Source organism: Cygnus olor, chromosome 2 (assembly GCF_009769625.2).
Source record: "Cygnus olor isolate bCygOlo1 chromosome 2, bCygOlo1.pri.v2, whole genome shotgun sequence".
Taxonomy (NCBI): domain Eukaryota; kingdom Metazoa; phylum Chordata; class Aves; order Anseriformes; family Anatidae; genus Cygnus; species Cygnus olor.
Window position 1 is genome coordinate 60,685,740 of NC_049170.1, and position 25,908 is coordinate 60,711,647.

At 40.0% G+C, this 25,908-nt stretch overlaps 1 protein-coding gene across 6 annotated transcripts in view; it reads right to left on the bottom strand.

Annotated features, from left to right (window-relative positions):
- Positions 1-23,941, bottom strand: part of RALA (RAS like proto-oncogene A) — a 28,876-nt gene extending 4,935 nt beyond the window's left edge. Inside the window, exons 1-3 of one of the 6 annotated variants that reach the window (XM_040549166.1) lie at positions 23,833-23,941; positions 5,087-5,241; positions 3,871-4,079 (exon numbers count right to left, since the gene is read on the bottom strand). In XM_040549166.1, the coding sequence (XP_040405100.1) occupies positions 3,871-4,079; positions 5,087-5,200 (323 nt within the window). In that variant the 5' untranslated portion in view covers positions 5,201-5,241; positions 23,833-23,941. Of the gene's footprint in view, positions 1-3,870; positions 4,080-5,086; positions 5,244-15,429; positions 15,512-19,764; positions 19,930-23,731 lie in introns of those variants that run through there. The other 5 variants (XM_040549164.1, XM_040549170.1, XM_040549169.1 and 2 more) reach the window with 5 other exon arrangements.
- Positions 23,942-25,908: the final 1,967 nt, after the last annotated feature.

The following is a 25,908-nucleotide window of genomic DNA, read 5'->3' on the forward strand; positions in this document are numbered from 1 at the left end:
CCTCATTATGACACTATACACAATGAAGACCAAGACAGGTAACTAATCTTCCAGGCAAGAAGGAGGTGAATCAGTAACAGATTAAACAGAGTAGAACAAGATTGGTTTAAGTGAAAATTTACACTAATAAAGTCTTCTTTTTACTAAAGGTGTTACTTGAGAGTCTTTCCCATTGCCTTTATGTTACTGCTTCCAACTGCAATTTTTGCTCTACCCAGACTTCAGTCTTGCATTCATTTTTTTCTAATAAAATGCATGTGCCATTTAAAGCTGATAAAATTATCTACTTAGGTAGTAAACAGATACAGCATAACGAGAAAATCTATTCCTTTGACAAATCTTTCTGAAGTCAATTACATTCATTCTCTGCAGAGAGGTCTTCATTCGGTTATAAGCCAATGTATGGATAACAAGTTGCACATACATCAGGTTTTTGAGGACAGACCATTACCTCTGTTTGAACCGCTAGGATGAAGAGTTTAAAGCTGTAAATAAAAGTGAGTACTGCAAATGCTTTGGTACATCAACCTTCAAGACTGTTTAAAAAAAAGAAGTTTTCTTCTAATTGGAAAACAGAATTTCTCTCTTTTGTCTCAGAGAGTATGAAGTTAGTAGTGAAATTTAGCCCTTTATCATGGAGCAATTTTTGAAAGAGAAACAAAAAGCTCAAGGAACCAAATTCCCTTTTCTGGCTGAAGTAAAGCCTATTGCCAGATTTTAATGCAGAATGAAGAGAAATTGGAAAGAGTTAATTGATATTCTAAATAGCTTTGATTTGGTGTATGTCAGGATCCTCCTCCTGTTATAAAATGCTCTGCTTTTTACAGTATGCAGTTTTGTTGAGTTAGCCCTCCAACCCACCCCCTCACTTCAATCCTTTTTTTAAGCCAACAAATAAATCTTCGAGGCACCTTGTAACACACACACATTCCTCTCTCAGGTATAATTAATGCCATATTACTTCCCTCTCTGCCAAACAAGCAAAATTTTTTAACTGTGCTTGCTGATATCCAAAAGTAGTTTGAATAGTCTGTGGATTAGGATAGGTGGATAGATGAGAATTCAGTGCACCACTACAGTATCTGTGCAAATAAGACTTCTAGCTAAAAACTAGATATACTGGCTTGGAATTTAAAAGTTAAAAAAAAAATCATTAGAGCTATACCAATTCTACTCAAAGTAGGAGCACGTTTTATCAAATTGCCTTTCAAATATTTAAAAATTTAGTCTTTGCGAGTCTGCTTTCTACTGAAAAAATGACAAAGAGCAGTGGCATTTCAAAGCACACTGGAAAACCCAAAGACGCTAGATAGTAGTAAACAACTCTTCTGCTGGAGTCCTGCCCTTCCAGAAGAGCAAAATTCCATGGAAAAACTAAAACATCCAGATTCTTGTCATTTTCTTTCTGTCTCTAAGTAGTATTATTTCTGGCTGCTCAACAATGCCAAACATACTGTAACTGTACCTTCAAGAGATACAGGTTACACAGAGCAGAAAGAATGTCATTTTTATGAGATATATTTTAGCACTCAGGCTTCGACAATTTGTAAGGCAACTTGAAAGGCACTTTCAAGATTTGGATTTGGGAGTTTTAATCTCTTCACTGAAGGGACTTTTTCTTCCATTTTTCCTCTTTTAGCATGTATATTGTCAACTCTCACCTTTGCTTAAAAAGTAGGACTTTTTCTAGGTCCACAGAAGATCATGCACTTTGAAGCATTAACAGGGTTTTGAACAGACTGAAGAGGTCATTTTGCACTCTAGAGCTCAACTATACTAAATAACCCTCCAGGACTGACATACCTAGCATCAACCTGTAATGCAACCCTCTCTCTCTTTAAATATATAAATACACGCATACACATACTGACACACAAATGAAAAAATAACAGAAGTGGAAAAGCTCACTTTCTCTCCTCTCCCCATCTCCTCCTCCCTTAGATGCGATATTAAATGTATTCTGATACTGTCCTGGTTTCAGTTAGGACAGAGTTAATTTTCCTCCTTGTAGCTGGCAGGGTGCTATGTTTTGGATTAGGATGAGAAGAGCGCTGATAACATGCTGATGTTTTAATTGTTGCAGAGCAGTGCTTACACCAAGCCAAGGACTTTTCAGCTTCTCGCTCTGTCCTGCTAGCGAGCAGGCTAGGGATGCAGCAGGAGCTGGGAGGGGACAGACCCAGGACAGCGGACCCAAACTGGCCAAAGGGGTATTCCATACCATCTGACGTCATGCTGAACAACATATAGGGGTGGCTAGCCGGGGTGGAGGGGAGGCCGGCTGCTCGGGGATAGGCTGGGCATCGGTCAACGGGTGGTGAGCAATTGCATTGTGCATCACTTATTTCGTACACATTATTACTATTAATACTATTATTATTATTATTGTTATTATTTTTCCTGTCTTAATAAACTGTCTTTATCTCAACTCACAGACTTCACTTTCCCGTTTCTCTCCCCCATCCCAGAGAGGGAGGGGGGAGGGTGAGCGAACAGCTGTGTGGTGTTTGGCTGCGAGCCGGGCTAAACCACAACAGATACTTAGGACTAATTAACTAAAACTATGATGATACCTCTAAGAAACCTTATTTCAGTGGGATGCAGATTATCTCTTTTTATATTTGTTTCGTCACTTTTATCTCAAAGATGATCCCCTCTCCTATTTTGCTTAACTTTGAACTTTTTTTTTTTTGGTCTTGTCTTTTTACTATATATAATATAGCAATAAGGTATTTTACTGATTTACCTATTTTACTATATATGCATATATGTATAGTGATGACCATTTTAAATTGGCTTTATCTTTCAAACAATATCAAACATCTGTAATTCTCTGCTAACTCCCCACTCAAAACAAGGGTTTTAATGTGTTGTATGTGTGAAGAGCATTTAAAAACAAACAACAAAAAAAAATGCTTGTGAAATCCTCATTACAGCAGAAAGATCCAGCCTCTATTTTGCATGTTGCTTCTTAAGTGATATTCTCTCTAACTTTGATGGTAAGGGTTAACCCTATACAGAAGCCACTGACATTTGCTTTGTAAATTCAAAAACTTACATCAGTATATTTTACAGAGAAGAATTCAGTCCATATAAAACTGAATAGACAGATTTACAGCAGACCTTTACACAAAACGGATAGCTGCTTCAGAATAGTCAAAAATACTTCTCAATTGCTATTAAAAACATTTTTATGGGGTAGAAAAGTTGTATTGCTTACACTACCCATTTCAGTCTTCCCAGACTACAACGCACACAGATTGCATAGCCTAAGACTTTGCAGACAGACATCACCAGATCCAGCTCTTCTAAACAGTTTTCAGCTGGAATCTGGTCATGTCATCTTTATAACTATGAAATAGCCTAGCATAAGACAGCTGGACATGCTACAGCTACCTTTTTGCTCTAGGTGGTGTTTCAAAGGTTAAAGAAACGCAACATAATCCGCCATACCAAGCAAGAACTAAAAAAGACACCTCTAGAGAGTATGCGGTATTGCACATACATTATATATATCCATACAGACAGTAAGCAATTTTTCTCAGATCCATTACTTTGGATAGCACTATGACTACTCACAAATACTGCTTCTTTGCACTGCAGTGCAAAGCAACGTACAAAGGGCAGCAGCCTTCTGAATGTTGCTGTGTAGCTGCTTTGTGGCAGTAACCTTTTTGGTATTTAGAAACACAGCAGCAAAGATATCTGAAGTGGTATGCAGATAGTAAAGGCATGGCTAGGCATCTATTGAAAACAGTGTGACTACAGTCATCTAACCTGGACTAATAGTAATGATATTACAGAACAATAAAAAAAGTGATTGTAATTATGTCACTATAATTACAATAACTATCTTGCCTTGTAACTTACCTGAAGTCTGCAGTAGCTGCAAACGATTCCAGCTCTGTAATAGAGAAGACACAAAGAAAGCCTTCTCCGCTTCGGAAGTAGTTGTCTCTAATTGCAGCGTAGTCCTCCTGCCCTGCTGTGTCTAATATATCAATTTGGACTTCTTCTCCATCCAGAACCACTTTTTTCCTGTAGCTGTCTGCTTTGGTGGGCTCATAATCTTCTACAAACTAGAAACACAAATTTTACTATATAAAAAAAATCACGCCTGTACAAAGCAAATGCTTCTATTTGCATATAAGGATAAAACAAACATCTTACAGTGTTACAGTAAAAAATAAATAAGCTTATGTATTTAGGCTACTTGAAGTGCTCACACTATTCAACATGGATGTTTTCATAGCTAAAACAGGCTCTCCATCAGCCCAAACAATTTTTTTTTTTTTGCTTTATTCAGACATTATAAGGAAATTTTAGAGGTAACTGCAAAACTAAGTGTCTGTTTCTGGTTTACCAAAACATCTGGCTTCATTTCATTATGCTATGAAGCAGTCCTGACTTTAAACGTATTTAGTATCAATTTTTAAGGGACACTGAAGGCATAAGTTCTACTTCTTAAACAAAAAGAATAACTTTCACTGGCAAAAAAGCAGGGACACAAGAAACAGATTTTTTTTCTTCTCCAACATCAGCAAAAAAAAAAAAAGAAAAATTGGTCATCATTTCAGGCATCAAGCTACTCACCAAACTGAAGAAGCTTTGAGCTATAATATTTACATAAATTTTAATAGGTCTAGTAAATAATAAGAAAACATACTGTAAAGGAGCAAGTTCCAAAAATGCCATCAATTTGCTTAAAAGCCAATTTATACCTTTGCAGGTGTCTCTAAGAGGTCAAATCTGAAATCTCAAAGAATAATAGAATGGTTTGGGTTGGAAGGGACCCTTAAGGATTATCCAGTTCCAACCCCGCTTCCATGGGCAGGGACACGTCCCACCAGACCAGGTTGCCTAAAGTCCCATCCAGCCTGGCCCTGAACACTTCCAGGGACGGGGCATCCACAGCTTCTCTGGACAACCTGTGCCAGCACAAAAATATTTTTGCTCAGTTTGATAGCTGGCTTTCATATCACGTCATATACATTTAGACCATTTCAGAAAATAACTGTACCAATTAAATGCTTAAGTAACACTGTAGCAGACATTGCATGAGATAATTTCTAGCACACATTCTTACCTCATCATACATAAACTGTAGTGTTAAAGCAGATTTTCCTACGCCACCACTTCCTACCATGATGACTTTGTGCAAAGCCAATGAATTCTGCCCTTTAGGCTTATTTGCTGCCATCTTTGGATTGCGGAAAATTTGCAGGTATAAAATGAAAAAACCTAGAATAAAAAAATATTGCTTCATTAGTTTTCTTTTTCCCCTCCCACATACACTGCTTAAAATTGATCCATTTCAAATCCCTGCATAGTTAAGGGCTTAAATTTCAGTTCTGTTCCTCAAAAAGGCAGCGAGCTTTTTTACTGTGGAAAACATCTCACAAATTATAACAAGCCCATCTTTTTTTTTGTGGCATGAGCAAAGAAAGCCTTCACCATTTGGTATGGGCACAGGTGGGTTCACAGCACCAACAGCAATTAGGAAAAATGATTTACATTTTGGTATGTAATGTTTTCTTTTAGAGACATGGTACTTGTCACAAACTCTTGTTAGTTTACTAAGCAAGAACTGAAAAAGGAAATCACATTGAGTAAACACCACACAAGAAAACATGAGATACAACAGCTACAGGGGAAAGAAAACAGACGTTTGAAGGAATTTCCAGCTTAAGCAGCAGGCACCAAGACACAACAGCAAGGGTTGGTTAGTGTTCTTTTTTCAGAGAAAATCAGGCAAATATGTCATTTAAATCCTACAATGAATCAGCTTCAGCAAGTCAATCAGAAAAACGAAAGAACAATCTAGTTAAAGCAGAGTGGAACGATTCAGCTTGCCTTCACAGACTACAAACACAGTTATCCACTGTACTTGGAATAGTTGTCCTAGTCCCACAGCTGCTTGCTCAAACACAAATCTCTGCACCTCAGTAATACCAAAGAGCTCTGCGACAGGTCATTCACATACACTGTAATGTGCGTGTGCACATGTACAAAAATAACAATCCCATTAGCCTTAAAAAAATAATAATCAGTTTTAGCAGAGCTCCAACTATTACCATCCCACATCATCATTTAATTCCCTGCCTATCCCAACAGTATTACTACTATATTTCTGTTTAAAGGAAGACAGAACTTTTTGTCTTAAAACAGAGGAAACTCACTGCACAGATTTGTAAGAGTGCATAAATTTTCTCCAGAATCTCCCTCTGTATATATTAAGGTCAAAACAAGCTCTGATATCCAAAAAGCGCAATGACTTCTACATTACAGAGGGTATAAACACAAGAGACATCTACAGCAGCAACTAAGAACCAAACATAACTTGGATTTTGCCAACTGGAAAGCTCTGAAAGAACACAGTCACATGACAACGCAGTCTGGTTTTATACTACCAGATAATAACACAGCATAGTAACAAGATACCATTACCTCATTACCTTTACCCATCATGATCATCTGACAATCTCACACTAAAATTACATCCTCCTGCATAATGAATCACCAATGTGTGCAGTTTAAACAACAGGAACGTCAAGCACGACAGTTTTTTAAAAACTTGTATCAAAGTCCCTAGTTGAGGACATGCACTATGATTTGTTAGCAGTGTGGCAGTTATCTGTAAAAGCATGCTGACTGAAGCTTCGTTAGAGACTAAGCCAATCCTTCCTGGAATTAAAACACAAAAAAACTTAGAAAAGGAAGAAGAAACCTACATGAAAAATTCTCTAGATCACATCAATAACACTACCCGTTATGCTGTCAAAGAATCCTGAAAATGCAATTGAATATTAGGTGGCTTAAATTGTTTCTCCCAGAAAGGTTATCTAAGTGAAACGAGCATGAGTAAGCTGCCGTACTAATTACAGACATATAGCAGAGAAATAATTAACATTATGTTACAAAGTCCAAAGTCCAAAGAGGAGACAGACCAAGTAGCATGAGAACAAAACACATTTTGGTTTTGGCCATTATGGCTTAAAAAGAACCATAGCTTTATTTTTACTCCAGAGGGAGTACAAGAAAATGAAAATATCTCCGAGCTGTGTGTACACTTTCAACCTGCTACACTGCATTTTGAACTACTCCACATTGTTTTGCTTTGCACTTGTTTCTTAGGAGAATAAACGTATACTGAAAGTCACACTTACTATTTTTTTAATATGTATTTCAGACAAGTAATATGAAGTAGCATTCCTCTGAATTCCAGTTATCAACTGAGAACAGCTCAGTTTGACAAGTTTAGATTACAATGCATACTCTCAGAAGCACAGATACCGGAGCACCAGTATACACAGACAGGGACCATATTCATCTTACTAAGCAAGAAAACAGTATTCTTCTACAAGAACCCCAATACTGCAGCAAATTCAAAGGAATTCAGCAGGATCTCTCTCTGGTGTGTTTCTGCAAAGTCAATACTACAATTTGTGAAAACATTCAGATACATAAGAGTCATGTTTCACTGTAATATTTGTTGTAAATTAACCTACAGTCCCTTGGTAGATTGAGCAATGGGAATATTCCTCTTCTACCAGAAGCTTCAATTGAACTGGGAGGATCATAGGGTAGCTAAGAGAAGCTGCCACTTTTTGAACTTTGTGCAACAGTTGACAAAAAACTCGGAAAGCATAACACTGATGTCCAAACAGAAAAATCTTTATAAACACTCAAACTAGTGAAGATGCTCCTGTTCACTGAATAGTCTTTAACCAGGAAGAATCTCTGGCAGACAATCATTTTCAGAAGCCTTGATAACATCTTTTCAAAGAAGCATAAGAGATTGAGTCAAAGAAAAACTCAGAATTAAAAAAACAAAAAAAAAACCTGATCCAACCAGTCAGAGCAGTATCCTGAGTCATCAAGTCATCAATAACCATCAGTGAACAACATTCCAGTAAGATACTGAAGACAGCTAAACTTCGTGCTACCACATACTCCAAATCTTAAAGGTAAGCTTGCCATAAATATTCTGTCCCATTTTAAAGTGGGAGGAGGCTCATCACGGTCAGTTGATTTCAAGTTCTTCATAATCCAATAAAGATACAAGACGAGCAAATTCATGCCTGCTGAACAGTACATATGAAAAGAGACAGAAATGAGCTACACACCAAACAGGAATGGTCTGATTCTGTGCAAATGGCATTCAATCTAGAGAGATTGCTTCAGAGGAGGTACTCCACCTGAGAGAAGACAGACCTTGAAAGTGGTAAATTTTAAGTTACTGCCACATACTTCTACCTATTTCAGTCTGCCTTTAAAAGCAAAGCGGAACATAGAATCCAATTTTAACAGTAAAGAACCTAAGATCTTTCATGCAAAGTAAATTTCTCTATCCCTAATTCACGTAGCCTGACTTATTTTCATAAGCGTTCATTAAAAAAAAGTATAAATTTGGGTCATACCTAATTTTTTAATTGTCCTACTTAATAATTATGATAAAATTAACGGAGACTGTGGAAGAAATCCTCTTGTGCGTAGCTCAAAAAAAAAAAAAGGACACTTTCATGTTTCGTTTACAGTACTTTTTTATTTTCACTTTTTTCCAATCTTGAAAGTGCAAAACTGTTGTGAGGCCAGAAGATAAGCGCAGGCCGCTCCTGCAGCAGAACCCCATGTTATTGTACAGCAGAGAAAGGTTCACACAGAACCAAGAAGGGTGTTGTCAGTAGCTGTATAATCCATTCATACAGGTCAGCTTTTTACCACACCCATTGGTAATCCCCACCCCAGCAATAATGCTGATGACATACACGAGAGTATTTTTAAACAGTCTTTTGTGTAACCTAACAAGTTGGAAGGGAAGTGAAAGCTTAACTGACTCAACAACGTACTTCCATACCTTTACTCAGAAGGGCCAGAGTGCTGTCTAACCACCATGCTGTGGATCACTCCTCACCTCCGCTGCTGATAAACTCCTAGGAAACTGCCCTTTCCAACATGCTTGAGCAAATAAGGGCACAAATGATTGACTCTCGGTGGCTGCTCGGCCAAAGTAAGCAGTTCTCTATGCTCCTACAGCTGCTCATTACCTGCTTGCAGATAGCCACCCCCATAGTTCTGTGCTCCATCTGATGGCAGGCTTCCAGTTGGAGCCAGGATCACTTTTGTGGAGCTGGGTAAGGGAGCGATTAGATTAAATCAGGAGAACTGCAGGAGAAGCAACTATAGTTCACATTAGCATCAGTCACAGCAATTTGTCCAACAGCACAGAAATCTAGTCAAGGGGAAGAAGACCAGGCAGGAAAATAACATCATTCTGTGTAGCAAAAGATACTTGGGACTCGAGGTATAAAATTGCTGCCTCTCTCGAGCGACTGGTATCTATCTACCTGTAGTAATGCTGACCTTTCCAGAGGTCCACACCTTGCATGGTAGGTCCTCTGTGCAAGAAACACTGTGGTAGCTCTAGTTGCCAGTGGATTCAAACACGACATTCAGCTCTACTCACCTGAGGAGCAAGCTGGAGAGTGCTCCTGTAGTGGGTCTTGGACAAGGAAACTATAGATGTTTGCATCACATTAACTCTTGCATAAAGTCTTGGAGCAGACTGGTTATTCAGAACCACAAGAGCAGGTAGGATGATCAACTACCAGGACAAAAAGAGGTTTTCATCTCCAGGGACAATGTTTTCTGGCCAGATATCTTTTAAAATATGTGATAGGGAGGGAAAAAAAAATGAGTAGGAATCTTTGACCTCCCTACTACACATATTTATTTTGTCCTCCTATCTACTCCTTCAGCCAAATAAGCTGAGACCTAAAAATAAATTTATGGGTGAAAAAAAAAAAAAATGCTTTTTATCCCCTTAGTCGTCTTGCTCATACAGAAGACTCCTCTTAGATTATCCCAATTTCTCAGATGCTCTTTGGAAATGACTTCTTACAGAATAACCTCCTCCAAAACATTTAATTGAAGCATGCTTCCTTACAGGTCTGTGCCAATTGTCCTCCACATCCCTCCTCAGTGCCATAATCCTGATGTTCATACTCATGTTAAAAGAGAGAAAAACCATGGCCAACAGAGTAGCTGCACACCAACCCAAGCAGGGCAAACCCAGCTCACATTGCTTTCTTTCCTACAGAGAGAACACTGACAGATGTTTCCTCTTTAGCCAGCATCAGATATATTCAGGCAACTTACAGGAACAATCAAATTCAATGCACCTAGCCCTGTCAAAATGTACCTGAAACTGGCCAACAGGCCACAAATTAAGAAAGAACAGAGCGTATGATCAGACAGACTCATTTTTAAAAGAATTTGACTAAAAGGGGTCAAGAAGCTACTCTGTCCATTTTGATCCCCTCGAGTCTCATAAATGCAATGTCAATGAGAGCAGAGCAGGGAAGAAGAAGCATTACACTGCAAAGTCGCATCACTATAGGCAAGAATTCAGCTGGCATCTTCTGCAGTGCTATACATAAAGCTGAATACAGGCTTTGTGAAAATGCAGTTGTCCTTAACAGGAGAACTTTGATTTGCTGCAGGCATTTGTTTGAAGGGGACTAGTTAAACATAGCTTTGTGTTTAAAGATAATCGGTACAGTTAGTATAGTAGATTCTAGTTAATAAGAGATAGTGGTGCCTTTCTTCAATTGTAAAACAGTTTCTTTTATTAGTATTTGTATAGCTTTCTTAAAACTATGACATCAAAACTGAATTCCTAGTCTTTTGTTTCTATTCTCTTCCTTAATGGAAGACTGCATAAAGATTTGCAAGACTATAATATTAACCTCATTACCCACTCATTTTTATGATGACCAACTTTTTCCCTGAGGACTGTTTCATATGGAGAACATCAATTATAACTGGTAGCTCATACATCACAGCACTTGTTTTTACTCTTTTTTATTCAGTGACATAGAATTTGATAAATTTGGAGGAATAGAAGTGATTTCATTGAAATGTGAGCTATAGGTACAATATTAAGAACTACAAATAGCGTGCTTTGACCAGAATACATCCAGAAAGGCAAAATATTCTATTGATTGCTTACTGAACAATTAAAGGAAATTTAATAATGGAAACCCATGATCTTCTGAACAAATAACTCATTTTATTCATTAAGCGAATACCTGCACTATTATGTACTTTATGCTTAATATAAACTATCAACTCCAGAAACATAAGCTATAACTTTCTATTTAATTCTGAAGTGAAAATTTATAGTAATTACTTGACAGTAACCCCATGTTAAGTGAGTTTGAACGTTTGCTAAAGTTTCTCAACTCCTGCAAAGCAACTTGCAACTCTGTTGTCTCATATGGTCTACAGGTTGCAAAAGTTCAGCGTTCTGAGGAAAAAGTGCAGAAGCAAGAATAACCAAAAAACACAACAGGGCCAATGCATTTCCTGTCTCCAGAAATCATCAAGCAATCTAACCTTATCTCTACCTTATCTGTTACTAAAAGATCACCGTTTCATCAAGCTACTTCATTTTTAGTAGCTTCATTTTGGTTAACAATAGCAAAATCATGTTCAAGAATGTATGGTTTGAAAATGATCAGCGCAGATCAGCATACTAGATCCAGAGTATCTGGAAGGCAACTCATGAATGAGTCAGATATTCCTGCAACAAAAATGTTCCTGGAAATGGAAGGAGGCAACTCCAGGCAGGCTGAGCCTAACTAGTCATCCCTCCCAACAGCTGGTTGCAATTACAATATTTAAACCAGATCAGCAGAATCACCCCATGACCCAGGAACAGACAGGATACATGAGGACACAGGATAGGATACACGATGCCAGCTGTTTTAAGAACTGTAGAGTAAGGAAGCTTTTGAGGTTATATCAGCATTACTTTAATAAGCGACATTCCATGTCTCAAGCTTGACTTGTGTTTTTACTGCAGTTTAAACATGCAACATCTGTCAAGCTCAGCATGAAGTAACATCAGTGTTGTATTAAGGTAGAACAAATATTTCAAATATTAAATAATCACTATAAACTCTAAGTAGTAGCCTAAAGAAAGATGAAATTGAACCCCAATTTTACATCAAACCTATCTTGGAAATAACTAGTATCATTATACAAAGGAACAGTCCTTCAGAAACACCTTCCCGGTAAGTCCTTTCCTTTCTCCTGAATATAACCCTTTGACATAAACCTGTTAAACTGGGAATTAGGATTCAGTTTCCCATGACTTTAACAAGCAGTCAAACCACATTCAAAGTTTGGTAGGAACTCTTCTTTCCAAAGCTTTCTAATGCACACTATAAAAAGCACTTGTCTCTCCCACACCCACAAAGCAAATTTACTAAGGTGGTTACACAGCTACTAAGGAAAGTAAAGAACAAAAAAACAACTTAAGTTCAATCTCTCAGCAGCAACAAATCTCCTCAGGCAAGAGACCTGTTATTTCCCAGCTTCTTGAGATGGGTACTTTGAACTGTAACCATATCCAGGCGCTGAAATGAGAGGAGTCAACCAGTGAGCTCCTCCAGTAACTGAGGCCCCATCCTTCCTAAAAATTATATTGCACCGCTATAAAGAACAGCAGGTCCCTTCATGCCAGCAGCACTGTGCTCTGAAGACATCACCACAAGAACTGACATCCCTCCAAGAAGTCACTAAACAGGAACCAAGCTCCCAGCTGTCCTGCAGTCTTCCTGAGGCTCCACCGGGCCTCAGTGCCAGCTTCTGGGAACAGCCTGGAAGTAAGCCGCAGCTTTTGAAGTGACACTAGATCTATATTCTATGGGTTTTAAGTCACTATTTCAGCATTTGGTTATCAAAAAGCCTCTTTGGCATCCTGCAAGTAGACTTCTGAGGAGGCGCCTCCACAAAGAAGTTTCTTGAAACCCATATGGAACAGCACAAAAAAGCCTTGAAGAACTGAACACCAGAAATACTCTGGAACAAAATCAAGGTCTTAAGATTTTAAACCTTGCAGTGTACTGAAAAGAAAGTGAACAAGCTACATCTCTGTCCACATAAAGAGCTGGCAAAACACACAACGTGATATCACCTGCATGCCTGTGACACTGATATAAACAGAGCCTGCCAGTCTGACCAATACTCCCAAACTGTTCCCTGACTGAACATGGGAAACATTGGACTGCAGCGGCTCCAGCCTACACACAATGCAAGTGTTACAAGGTCCCTCAGCTATAATTTAGTACCTGCTGAAGATTCCTCACCTTTTGTAAATTACATGACAGTTGCCATGGAACATTTGGAAGCCTTCTAGGTACCTGCCATAGCTCACCTGGACTGATCCAGAGATCAGCGCAAAAAAGAAACAGACTCGAGCCCAGCAGCTAGGTTAAAACCAACAGCAAGCTTGTTTTCATAGTTCAAATGACTGAAGTTACACTTTGAAGTAATTTTGTTAAAATATACATTTACACCAGAATCTAGTTCATTACCTGGCTGGTATCCTACCTCAGTCTATTGTAATCACTGAGGGAACCTGAGCTTTCTGACACTGACAGCACTGAAGTGTTGCTTTAACACAAAGTGTAAATGCCCTGTCTTCTCTTAGAATTCAAACCTACACATTTAGACACTTAACCTAGAATATTAACAGAAGGTTCTCATTCTGTATTTATGTAACTTTACATAGCATGAAGAGAGAATTAACAGTAACAGCAGTCATGACAGAAGACTAAACAGCCATTTCACTATGTGAAATTCATCGACGCTAGAGACTTGCAGAGAGGTTCATCTAGGAAAGATTCAGAGGCAAGACAGACTAACAGGTATTCCACTAGATTTTCTAGCATAAGCAACGCTCAGGAAGAAGGAAAGACTAAAACTGAAGATGACGACATATGCAGACAAAGCTTGCATACCAAATACCCATAATCAAGTATTGTGACAAAAGTCAATTTACTGTCATGGGAGATGCCATGTAGAACAGCTGCTAATATTGAATTTTATTCAGCATTTGATGGAGAACAAAATCACCTTTTTCCCATTCAGATAAATGTCAGCAACAAGGCATAGCCTACAAGGATGAATTTTCCTAACACAGAACCAACAAATCGGGGCCATAAGTTAGTGCTATTTGACTAAGGACCAAGGGAAGCACTTCAAGGACATGGTTAAACTAGTATCACTTAAGACATACTAGCCACAGACATTTTCACCCTACATTTCAAGGGCAAGAAAGCATGTTAGGAAGCTATGATTTTTTTGACTGGGATAAGTCAGGTATCATTCACACTTGCACAGAGCTAACGCTTTTCAGCTGTTCTGGAAAGCAGCAAAAATGGAGTTCCCTAGAAGGCACTATGCCAGAACTTGCAGCAAGAGCCTCAGCATTTCACTTTTAAAAGCAGTTCAAGAGCTCTGCTTTCAGAAAGTTGCTCACAGCATATTCAGTATCATAAAAACAGCTTTTTTCCCCCCTTGGTCAACCAAATTTCAAAAGAAAACTCGATCATATCTGTATGCCCTTTTTACCCCTGTACACTTCCATTTCAACATCCATTAAACATATTTAAGGAAGATTAAAATGCAAGCATTCTGACTTGGCTTGACAAAGTAAGGTGTTTAAACAAAGAATGAAGAAGGTTTCCAAAAGATGTACTTGAAAAACAGAGGTTTGCCAGAACAAGTCCATAAATCAAGATTTTCTCTAACACAAGTATCACTTTTACTGTTAAGACCACCATACTCTTTCCTCAGATAGAAGTTCAGAATGTCAGATGTGCATTTTTGAGAAAAAGCAAATATCAATAGAGTCATTTTTAAGGCCAGAAAGGATTACTTAAGATCCCCACTTACTCAGACTGAAACTCCAGCCAAATAGTTTCATTGGTCTATAGGCAGGAAAGTTAACTTGCTACACAGAAATCTAGAAAACAATGGTATCTGCAAAGCAAAAACAAGTTCCCTCTAGGCTGATGGCAGGCTGCATCAACACTCTCAGGCTGATCCATAGAAGGGATGCCATCAGTGTTTGCGTGTTGCACGCACCTTGCTGCACAGTGACACTAATCCTGATGTTGATAGCTCAGGGAATTTATCCTGCTCAAAACAACTTATTTTGCCTCATTAGCCAGTCATATAGTATTATGGTAAAAGAATCACATGGACACCCTTAAATCCTTTAAGGTATTAGTACAGAAAGAATGAACACAGAAGCCTTGTTTGAATAACACTCCTATGAAGTTCTTGACATAGAAAAAGTTTAAGCTTTCAAATAAAGCATTTGAGGCAGATACCGCCTTCTTCTGTGTGGCCAGTGTCCAGCTGGACGAAGTTTCAACAAAAGCAGAGTCACAATACCAACTTATCCTAACAAGAAATCCCCCACTTTTTCTTAATTGGCTTTTGGCAACGACAGATGCAAGAAAATAAGTGCTCCAGCAGGTACAAGCACATTTACATCAAAGGCCACAGCACAAGTGGTGCAAGCACACAGGACCAAACACAGATTATTAGCAAGAGACATCACGAAGGAGGTACCACTAAATTCTCTGTCTCCTCTTCACAAATACAGGCAAGTGTTCTCCCTTTCCACAGGCAGACTGCATCAATGCACCAGACAACTGGAACCTAACAAAATAGGAGTGTGTTGGACTTTGCATTTCAAAAAAAATTCCTTTTACTCCGCTGAGGAATCATCCAGCTGTAGCAAACAAATTTCATTAGTGAAATCTGACTTGGCAAAGTAAGTTACTTCATCATTGTATGACTTTGCCATCTGTTGTACCACCACATTGCAAATGTGTAAGTACTCTTTTGTAGTAGTACTGTAAGAGCATAACTTTTGCAGCCATATATGTTCCAGTAAGTCCCCCCCTCCTGTTTACATTCTATACAAATTTCTCTGCCTAAAAGCCTAATAATTTTTCTGTTTTATTCATGGCAAGAAGATTTTATATGCATGACTCAGTGAATGAGACTGGTTTGCAAATACACAAGGACTTGTAATTAACCTTTTGAGAAGGTGATTCAAATGCACAAGTGGTTATAGACCTGATGTTGCATGTTAATACGACACTTATGAAGCTGAAACACCACTGAGTCTGACCCCTCCCAATCTTGGATACAGTTTATCCTAAAACTATTAGATTTATCATTTGAAAAATTGGCAGTCAGTCTGGTAGACCTAAAAGACCCAATCGGCAATTAATTGCCTTTTAGTTCAATGTATACTTGACAGTCACGTGACAATGGTAGAGTTTAATGGCTATTTCACGTATTATGGGCATAAAACAGACAGTCGCTAGAAACGGATGGCAATTGGTTCACAAACTTAGCATGAAGTTTTTAATATTCAGGTCAATTTATCACTTTCCACATTAAGTGCCCATGCAAAGTGGTTTTGATCTTGTCCTGCTTAAAATACCGATAGATTTTTTTTTTCCTGCAGTAGGGCAGAAGACATTTCCAAGTTAAATGCTCTAAAATGTAAAGTAACTTTAAAATTTGTTTTTTGTCCTCACTTGAATTCCTACAGCTCTTATCATGCACATAATTCAAAACACTGCAGAACTGTTAAATGACTAACAAGAATAAAAATTGTTAAGTTTTAACACAACAATCTCTAAAAAGGTGTTCTTTCTATTATGGAAATGCACATAAAAATCACAGATTGATCTCTGAATGCAGAAGCAAACATGATGTGTATTCCAGAGTTTCTGGGTAACCAAGTAAAGCAGATATCAAAAACATAAGTAGTAGTTTTGCAATCGCACAGCAAACTCAAGAAATCTTAGAACAACCAACAGGAAGGATGGTATACATCACTAGATGGGTCTCAAGCATCTCTCTTCCTGTGGTCAGCCACACGACACGACAGCTACAATGGCATTCCAGCAGCGCTCACTGACCACAGCCAGTTTATTTTAAAGGTCAGTCCCTCCAGGGAAGAACTGTCTATGGCAAAATCTGATATCTTTATCAACATTTAACTGAGTTAAATCTACACATTGCAACACTAAACGCTACTAAGTGTGAGCTGTATTCCTTTCAGTACCCACGAATGTTTGAATTCCAATAAGAAGCATATGACCTAACACCTTTTCAACATTGCACGGTGTAATATAGGATTTCCTCTGGCCTGAAAAACCTTCCCTACTGCTGACTTATGAAAACATTTTCTTTCCAGCTGATCACTTGCATGCTTTCGATTCAGCTGCAATAACTTCTAACAGTGTCAGTTCTGCAGAGTCAGAACCTAATTCCACAGTCTTTTTCCCTCAGGGATTTCTTTCTTTCTCCTTAATACACATACAGGCTGAGTCCTGCATAAATTCTGGAAGAGTTAGCTTTGTTAAAACCCAGTTCTGTTGTTCACAGATAATGGTCAGCAGGAAAGACCTCAGTCTGTTGAGAAAGAGAAATTATGTTTCTGAAAATCTCTCCTTTAAACTACTGACAAATCAAAAAATAACTATGCTAGCCTGACTGGGATAGTTATGAACATTTCAGTACTGTATTACATTGTATTTCACTGTTCATATTTCTTTAAAAATCCTAGCATTTGGCTGCAAAACTGTTTCCTGCTTCAGCTTCTCCTCCAAGAATTACATTTTCCCCCAAGTCTGTTAAAAAAAAAAAAGTACTTGAAAGATTACAATATTAAACTTTGTTCATCAAGCAGTAGGTGGTTTTCTTCGAATTCGCCAAACTACACATAAGATCGCTTATACTAATTTGGTTTTGCAGTTCTTTTCAAAATACTCCAGCCTGAAGAAACTCACTTAAACTATGCACATATTACACACATGGTCTCAGTCCTAACTAGCTTGCCTTGCAGAGAAGAACGCTTTTCTTGAATTATTTCATTCTTCTGTCCCATTTGAATTTGAGAGCTATTAAGCACAGCCCTTGCAAGACAGAAAATACAACAGGGTTAAGCCTTCATCCAATCTTAAGAAAAACAGATGCTTTTCTACTACAAAAGTTCAACATGTGCCAAAACAACGATTACCTAAGAAGATCAAATTTGGCAACAGGATCAAAAAGAAAAACCTTTTGAAACCTTTAGAGAGACAGAGACAGGACAGTAAAGAAGTTTATTTATTAAAAAAAAAAAAAAAAAAAAGTAGGACCCTCTAAGCTTTTTGAATGATTTCAAGAAACATTGCATATCCCACTCTTTAGTAGTTGGACAAAAAGTGGTTGAGAAATACTAGCATTTTGGTGAGCAGCTGCCCTACAAAATCATTTTTTAAGTGTAATTGTAATTGTAAACCTACCAGTAAAGCTAATAACTATAAGCACTCATTCAGAGTTACTGATTGACAGGGAGCCAGTTACATGGGAATACACATACAGGCTTTCCTATAACACTTTCTGGATCAGCTACTGGCCTCTTGAAGAACATCAATCTCATAACCCTCCTATTTCTGAACACAGGAAATACCCATCAGCAATGTCTGCAATGGGATTTTTTTTTAACAAAGCACAGAGACATTAAAGATGTACCATATGTATGGGTTAAAAGTGAGTTTCTTTCCCCCTCACAGCAGTAACAGAAGGGTAAAAAGCACAGATCACAACGTAAGAGCCAAGTTATTATCAAAACAAGATTTAAACAAGAGGACTGAGGTGTAACTTGGATTAAGATTTAGAATTTAACTCCTCTAAGTCTAAAGAGCCATGATAGCTCCTGCTCAAGCTCTGCTACACAACCACAACTGAAAGACCCAAGTTCTTCCCAGAAAGAATACTGCAGCTAGACAAATCCTTTGGATAACTTCACCCTTTTTAATACTTCTGAAACAAATGCAACTGTATTTTTGAATGGATTGTTCTAAAAATGGTTCCTTGTGTTGAACTACAGTTAAAACTAAATTAGTACTGATGCAAACCAAAGTAGTAATTCAGACCAGTAGCTTTCTTAAAGTCATTATTGTTATTTTTGTAGTCTTCAATTAACAGGGACAAAACAATCAAGTAATACCATTTTATGCATCTCAACAAGCTACAGTGCATATCTTCCTATTCTGGTTCTCCAAGATGTTCCAGCCCACACTGAATTTCATGATGAAGATTACATGTAAGCCATCTTTTTTTTCACTGCAATGCTGTTTAACAATTTTAGAGGATGAACTTGCTTAATGAAAAGTCATTTCTGATATTTAGCCTAATGCATTTACTCTCTAAATTCTGAATGACCATGCAGGTCTGTATAGAGAAGGAGTCCAGACTGTAGTGTTTTCTTTCTAGGTTAAGTTTTCCTATTTTATTATATACCTTACTTCCAGTGCATATGAATGAACTAGAATCTCAAAGCCATCATGTTTGATCAGTAGCAGGGAAAAAAAAAAAAAAAACACAACCAAAAGATGAAGAAAAGAGGCTTCAACAATTAATACTGATATGGACCAGTGCTGCATCACTGATTTCCCAATGTAAATTACATCAATGGAGAAAAAAAATAAAAAGCCCCAAACCACCCTTGTATTATATGTTTAAAAAATGATGGTAACTTCAAAAATGTAAATGTATAAAAGTTCTGAGATTTAAGTTGCAATAATGTCTACTAATATGTCTAGTAATAATCACACTGGTCCAGTCACTGGAGCACTGCATTAAAGTCTTAATTGAGATATTGTTAAATACAAATTTTGACCTCACAGAAAGCACTTGTTAGAGTGTGCAATTTAAAGTTATTTCTTAAAATCCAAGAGTCCTGAGGGTTGGAATGAAGTTTTACTTGCATGTCACACTACAAAAGTGGAATTAATTTAGGTGGTTAAGTACATAAATAAGTACATAAAAACTTTCTAATTTAGTGATGTCGTACCAAAACAGCTCTGGCACACATTAATTGCTTTCATTCAGTATCTGATTTTGCTTACTTTGACATCCATGGAAACAGTGACAAGTGATTAAGGATGAGCTTCTCCCACCCTTACTTCAAGTAGAGCCTTCGGGTCCATCTACTCAAACAGCTTCGACGGCACCACCTCAAGGCGGTGTTTTTTGGTCAAGGGTGTCAAGGATGTTTTTTGGGACTGGCACAGCATGCCTGTGGCACAGCATGCCTGCAGAAGTCAGTCACATTAACACTGTTTTTTGGTCTGTATAGCTTATTTCATTTTAAAGCCTGAAATAAATCCCACTGGGGAAAGTTTGGCTGGAATTAATTACTTCCACACTAACTGCCCTTCCCATGAAAGGGCAGAGCTATGCCAAGAGGACTGCACAGCCCTGAAACGACAGGTTAGCCTTACTGTGTGCTGCCTGATGTGCTCCGTTCAACAGGAGTACTGGCAAAGAGCGGGCAACAAAATGCGTAGCTGGCTCTTACTGCTCTCAATAGAAGCTCCGTGTCTGGAAGACTTCCATGTTTACCGCACTCTGTTTAGTGTTGATGTGGGCGTTACTCATAAACATTCTCAGACTGCTGGAGACAAGGATCAGAGTTAAAGATCAAGTCTAACAGTGGCACAGAAGGGGACAGCTAGCATTTCAGAGAGTAAAATGAAACAGGTACCAAGGCCTGAACACGTGGCAGATCCTTCCTACCCACCTACCAAGCATAGGTACCAAGCTCCTTTGCAAAGTCACATTTTCCATAATTTGCGGAAGTACCAGTTTGGTCATACAGTGCATTTACTTGCAATTTTTTATCGAAACCTTGTGGGCCACTGCACCAGGCATTCCCACACTGTTGCATCAGATGATGTAGTAGTAAACTTACTGTTAGAGAGAAAAAATACAATGTGCTAAATGAACTGTACTGGTAGGAATTCAATTTATATTGTAATTGCTGAACTAAGGAGCCAATATCACAAAATAAGCATCATCAATTCTACTAAGTAACGATTGCAGAGTTACCACGCAACCAACTCCATATCTTGTTTGTGCTACCTTCTTTGCATTCCTGGCTCCTCTCCATATTACCATCATAAACTGATTACAGCATAGCTTATTTTGAATTCTCTATAGTAACTGTCCTTCATTATACTTCCTCTTTACATTGCCTAACATCTCCTACACACCTGTTTCTCCATTTTTCCCCTCTGCGCACAGCATACCAATCTGTTGCCCGAGAGGTGCTAGAAATCTTGATGGACATAAAACTAATCCAAAACAAAACATTAGTAACAAAGACTAAGCCAGCCTGTACGCAAGGGCAATCAATCCTCTCTCATCAGGAAGTTCTAGTGCAGTATTACTTAGCTGATACCACATTTCTTCCCTACTCTCTTCCACTCCTAAATCCAGCACTGCTTTTTCTGTGGGAATTTCAGATTTTATTCTGCTGCTGTGCAGGGCTCCTAAGCCTCAGCCATATAAGCCTAATGCTCTGGTTGTGGGGTTTGTGGCTACCAAAGTGATCTGACAAACAGCTGTGACCACCGAAAAAGCCTCGGTTGGTAGGTGCTCGCTCCCACTCCCAAAAGTTGAGAAAACATAAGAAGCAAACCAGGACTTGACAACTCCCTGGGCTGTCTGCAAGCCAGATCTGCTACAGTTTAGGGGACTCTAAATTTCCTATATCCACAAGGACTGGAAGTTTCAGATTCTGCAGACAGTAACACCTAACAGTAACATTTTAGACCTACCACCCCAAGAGCTGACTTTCTTAAACACTGCATCAGGCAGACTAATAACATATAGCCATTCTTCCCTCCTTAATAATTCATACAACATTTTGCAGAACGTTCAGTGGAGTTACAATAATTATACCAACTGCTCTATTTTCTTGGTTCCTTACATCCATTCTTCATAAGGTAGGAAGAAGACTTACAACAGTGGTCCCATAATTGTGTGATGTGGGTAGGCCATAATATATTCACTAGAAAGCTGTCACTAGCATACCAAACTACCTTGTTCACTTAAAGTAGATCTCAATTTAGATGCAAAGTAATTTCAATAGCTTGGAGCCATCTGAAGTTTGCTGGAAGTTGGCTGTAAGCGCTCTCCAGGGGGTGGCGAGCTCCCTGCCCAGAACACACCAGGACCACTACATCCTATAGCACTTGCTTGGTTGGCAAAACAAACAAATCTAATCACCAAGTTACATGACTTTTCTTGTACAATTATTTCTTCTTCAATTGTGAAGCTGCGGGGAAAACAATGCTGTTGGCAATCAGCCGAAATGTTTGCCTGGACAACTTTTGACGTAACCAGACACGGTACCTACATTACTCTTTGCTACCAAAGAGCGGACTACATCAGTTTCTAAGGTGGCAACATCCTTTGCTTCAGCAATTCTACCTTCCAAGTCAGACGCACTTGAAATTTAACAGGGGCAAAGGCTCATCTCAGACAGAACACTCCTGCTTCAGGGCAGCCCCTTAAAAAAAGTCAATGCAGGGATGTCAGAGGATGGCTTAGCGCCAGTTAAGAGCAGAACTGTTCTTATGGATGGGTGTCTGAATACAGGGGAGACTTGGGCTGCTGCAAGGCCTCCAACAACGCTTATTTAACACTCTCGTATTCCCCTTTGGTTGCTTTTAGCCAACATTGCCTCATCTGCACAGCCACATCTCTCACCACCCCGACTCCACCCTCTCCCCCAAACAACCAATTTCTATGGATTATGTATATAAAGAGAACATGCCCACAGGTAACAGATTACAACAAATGCATGGCGAGCCGACATTCTAGCTTTCTCTTCTGTGGCTAGAGACCCTCTCCTTAAGGTTTAGGAAAACAAGAAAGACCTTATTTGAACAGTGCCAAAGCGCAAGCAACTCTTAGAATACAGATTTCATCCTAAAACAGCTGTATCTTCCCTTCCTCAAATTCAGAGGAACATGGCAAAGCGAAGACTGAGATGAAGGAATTTGTAATAGTAAAGGTGCACGCTCACTATTTAGTGTCACAGCATATTTAGTCCCACCATTGACTTCTCATGCAGGGTACTGAAGGCTTTTTTCGACTGTTTTGTGCAACAGCATACCTCTTTCATTTTTATGGAAGGGGAAAAAAAGGCAAACATCACCAGCACTGGTAACCCCTGTAACTTCTACCATTAGGTGTCGTGTAATTCTTCTGCCACCTATTAAGAATGCACGCAACTTCCCAGGGTTTAAATGTTGCGGTGCATGCTATTAGGTCAATTAGCAGGCTGAAAAGAAGAAACATGATTTTTAGTGAAGAATCAGTATTATTTGTGCTGATAACTAAGGGAATGTCAGCACCTTCTCCAAGTTAATGCAGTTCCTCTCTTTCCCAAAAACTGAAAGTTAACTGAAAATGACGAAGAACAGCTGCTGGGCTTGTTTTCTTTTTTTTTTTTTTTTTGCTGCAGACCTTTCCATAACCTATCAACCCAAACCACCAGCAGCGATACCTACCGCTCCCAGCTGGGGAAAACGCGAGGCTATGCACTGAAGAACGCAAAGTCCCTTCCCCACGAAAATTAGTACACGGGGGTCGTTTCGAGCCCACGTCCCTTCTGCCAGGAGCACCCAGGCGTGCTCCGAGGCGGGCACCCAGCTGGGGCAGAGCGGTCTCCCCGCGGGGGGCTCTGGCGGTGCCGGGGCCCGCTCGCCGTACGAGGAGGGAAGGAGCCGGGGCCGGGGGCTGCCGCCGGAGCCCCCCGCAGTGACCACCGGGCGGCTCGCCCACCCGCGGCAGCACCCAAGGGTGCTCCTATGCGGGGGGCCCAGCGAGCCTTTTGTCCGCCATGAGGGGGGCCCCACCGGAGCCAACCCAGCCCGCTCCCGCTCCCTCCAGGCGCTCGCGACGCCCCCCCATGTCGCGACACGCTCCCGAGTCACGACACCCCCCCGTATCGCGACACCCCGCCCGCGTCGCGACACCCCCCGGGTGCTCCCGCCCGTCCCCGGGGCACCTGGGAGGGGCGGGAAGGGGCTGGAGGCCGGAGGCCAGTGTCGCGGTGGTGCCGTGCCGTGCCGGGCCCCGGCCCCGGCCCCGGCCCCGGTCTCCCCTCACCTGCGGCGGCGGCGGCGGCGGCGCGGGGCGAGCTCCGGGGCCCGCGGGGCGAGCGGGCGGGGCGGGACGCGAGGGGCGGGGCTACCGGGAGCCCTGGCCACGCCCGCCGGCCGCCGGGCGGAACCCGCTTCCGGGAGGGAGGGGGGAGCCGGTTCCGCCGGGGCGCGGCCCCGTCATGGCGGCTTGAGGGGGTGGCGGTGCTACCGGGCTGGCACAGGGTCGAGCCGTGCCCCTCAGTCCCGAGGGGACAGCTGAAAGGAACACGAAGCACTGAGATTGATAGATTATTGGGTTTTTAATAGCTGGATCAGTGCATGAAGGGCTTTACAGCTGCCAAATAAACCAGGGAGATAGGAGAGTTTCCACATTAACAATAATTCAAATAACAACAACCCCTCAGTAACTGCATCCTCCACCATTAAATCAGTGACTGAAAGGGGAGCTTTGTGTAAACACAGAGTGATTTAAGCACGTACTGTGAGTGATGCAACGTCACCTAAGCATAATACACAAAATGACTGCTCAGTGTGTATTTTTGGTTTACAAGCTGTAACCACTCCAACGTTCACTTCACTGAAAATACCTGTGGCAATTGGCACTCAAGCCAGCTGACTATCTTTTTCAAAATGTTGATAAGAATGAGGGGAGAATGTGAGCAGGGGCTACACAAACTGTCTTGACTGCATCCCTCCTCCTTGCGATTCCTTGGTGGCACATAGTTTCCAGGTTTGGAAGCTCCAGTTTTTATCACCTCCACTGGAAATCTTCCACCTCTATGTTCGCATAATGCAGCCTTTGTGTGCAATCTGCAAAACAGGTGCACTTAAAAACCTTCTTTGTTGTCCTTTGTGCTCAGCTTTCTGTAGGTTCTGACATCTTAAACATTTAGCCCGTATTTAGGCCATCTTCCTCTAGGATTTAGTTTCTTTGGCCTCATGTTTCAGTATGAGCTAATTTCTGCATACTCCACAGAGCCTGAGAAACTGTTGGCAATAAAAGAGCAATCCAGATGCAGTTCTTTCCAATTTATTACCAGAATACATTCATCTATGCAAAGAAAGGAGGAAAAAAAAAAAAAAAGGAAAGCTGATAATACCAAACCAACAGAACAGTCAAAATGAGACACAAAACATTTTTGATATTTCACCACAGGGGAAAATCTGCATGCTAGCTACGCTTAGTCTTTTAATGAGAGCATAAAAATGTTGGAAGAGTGGTAGCATGACTCTTTACACATACTGACTCAGGGGGCTTCATGGAATCCTGGTCCAAATTCAGCATCTCCTCGAGTATTTCTACACTGTATTAATTCCTAATACATATTCCAGAACACTTTATTTGGAAGAGCGGCTGAGTCATAGTTCTGGTGTCATTAATACTGTAGTCTGCAGCTGTTTAATACTTCCAAGTGTCCAGAGACACCAAGATCAGGATGTTAAATTTTTCTAATGATTATTCCCCATCTTCAAAATCCACATTCAACCATGCCCTGAAATCACACAGCTTTAAAGATCCTTAATTGTGGAAAAGGCATCTCTGGTGAATGACAAAATGCATGTGCACTCCTATTCTCCCTTTCTTGTTCCCTTCATATTTTATTGTCTAGTAATTGTATCCTTTACCTCCACCTTGTGTGGAGGAAAGGGAAACCCTGTTGCTGAAATCAACCAAGTCTTTCTATTGATTTTAACGGCAGTTTGGATCATAACTAAAAAAATATCAAATACATTCTTTTGGTCACTAGTGTTAATGGTTCAGGTTGGCAGTGCACCTCTGAAACTAAGCTCTGGATTGTCCTGGTTTACTCCGATTTGATTTAGATTGAAGAACGCCCTGGAACACACAAACTGGATTTGTTTAGGATGAGACACTAAGACTAAGATGCACTGCAGGAGTGTGCTTCCACTGTTAATGGGCATTCTGTCCGCAGGAGCTGACCGGAGCTGGTCAGGTTGGTCCAAAATAACCTTCCCCCCGTAATACATACAGTGTGGCTGTCAGCTCCTTGATGCCAACTGTTTCTAACCAACTACCAACTTGGAAGGAGCATATCTACCAACTCTGTAGATGTGCTCC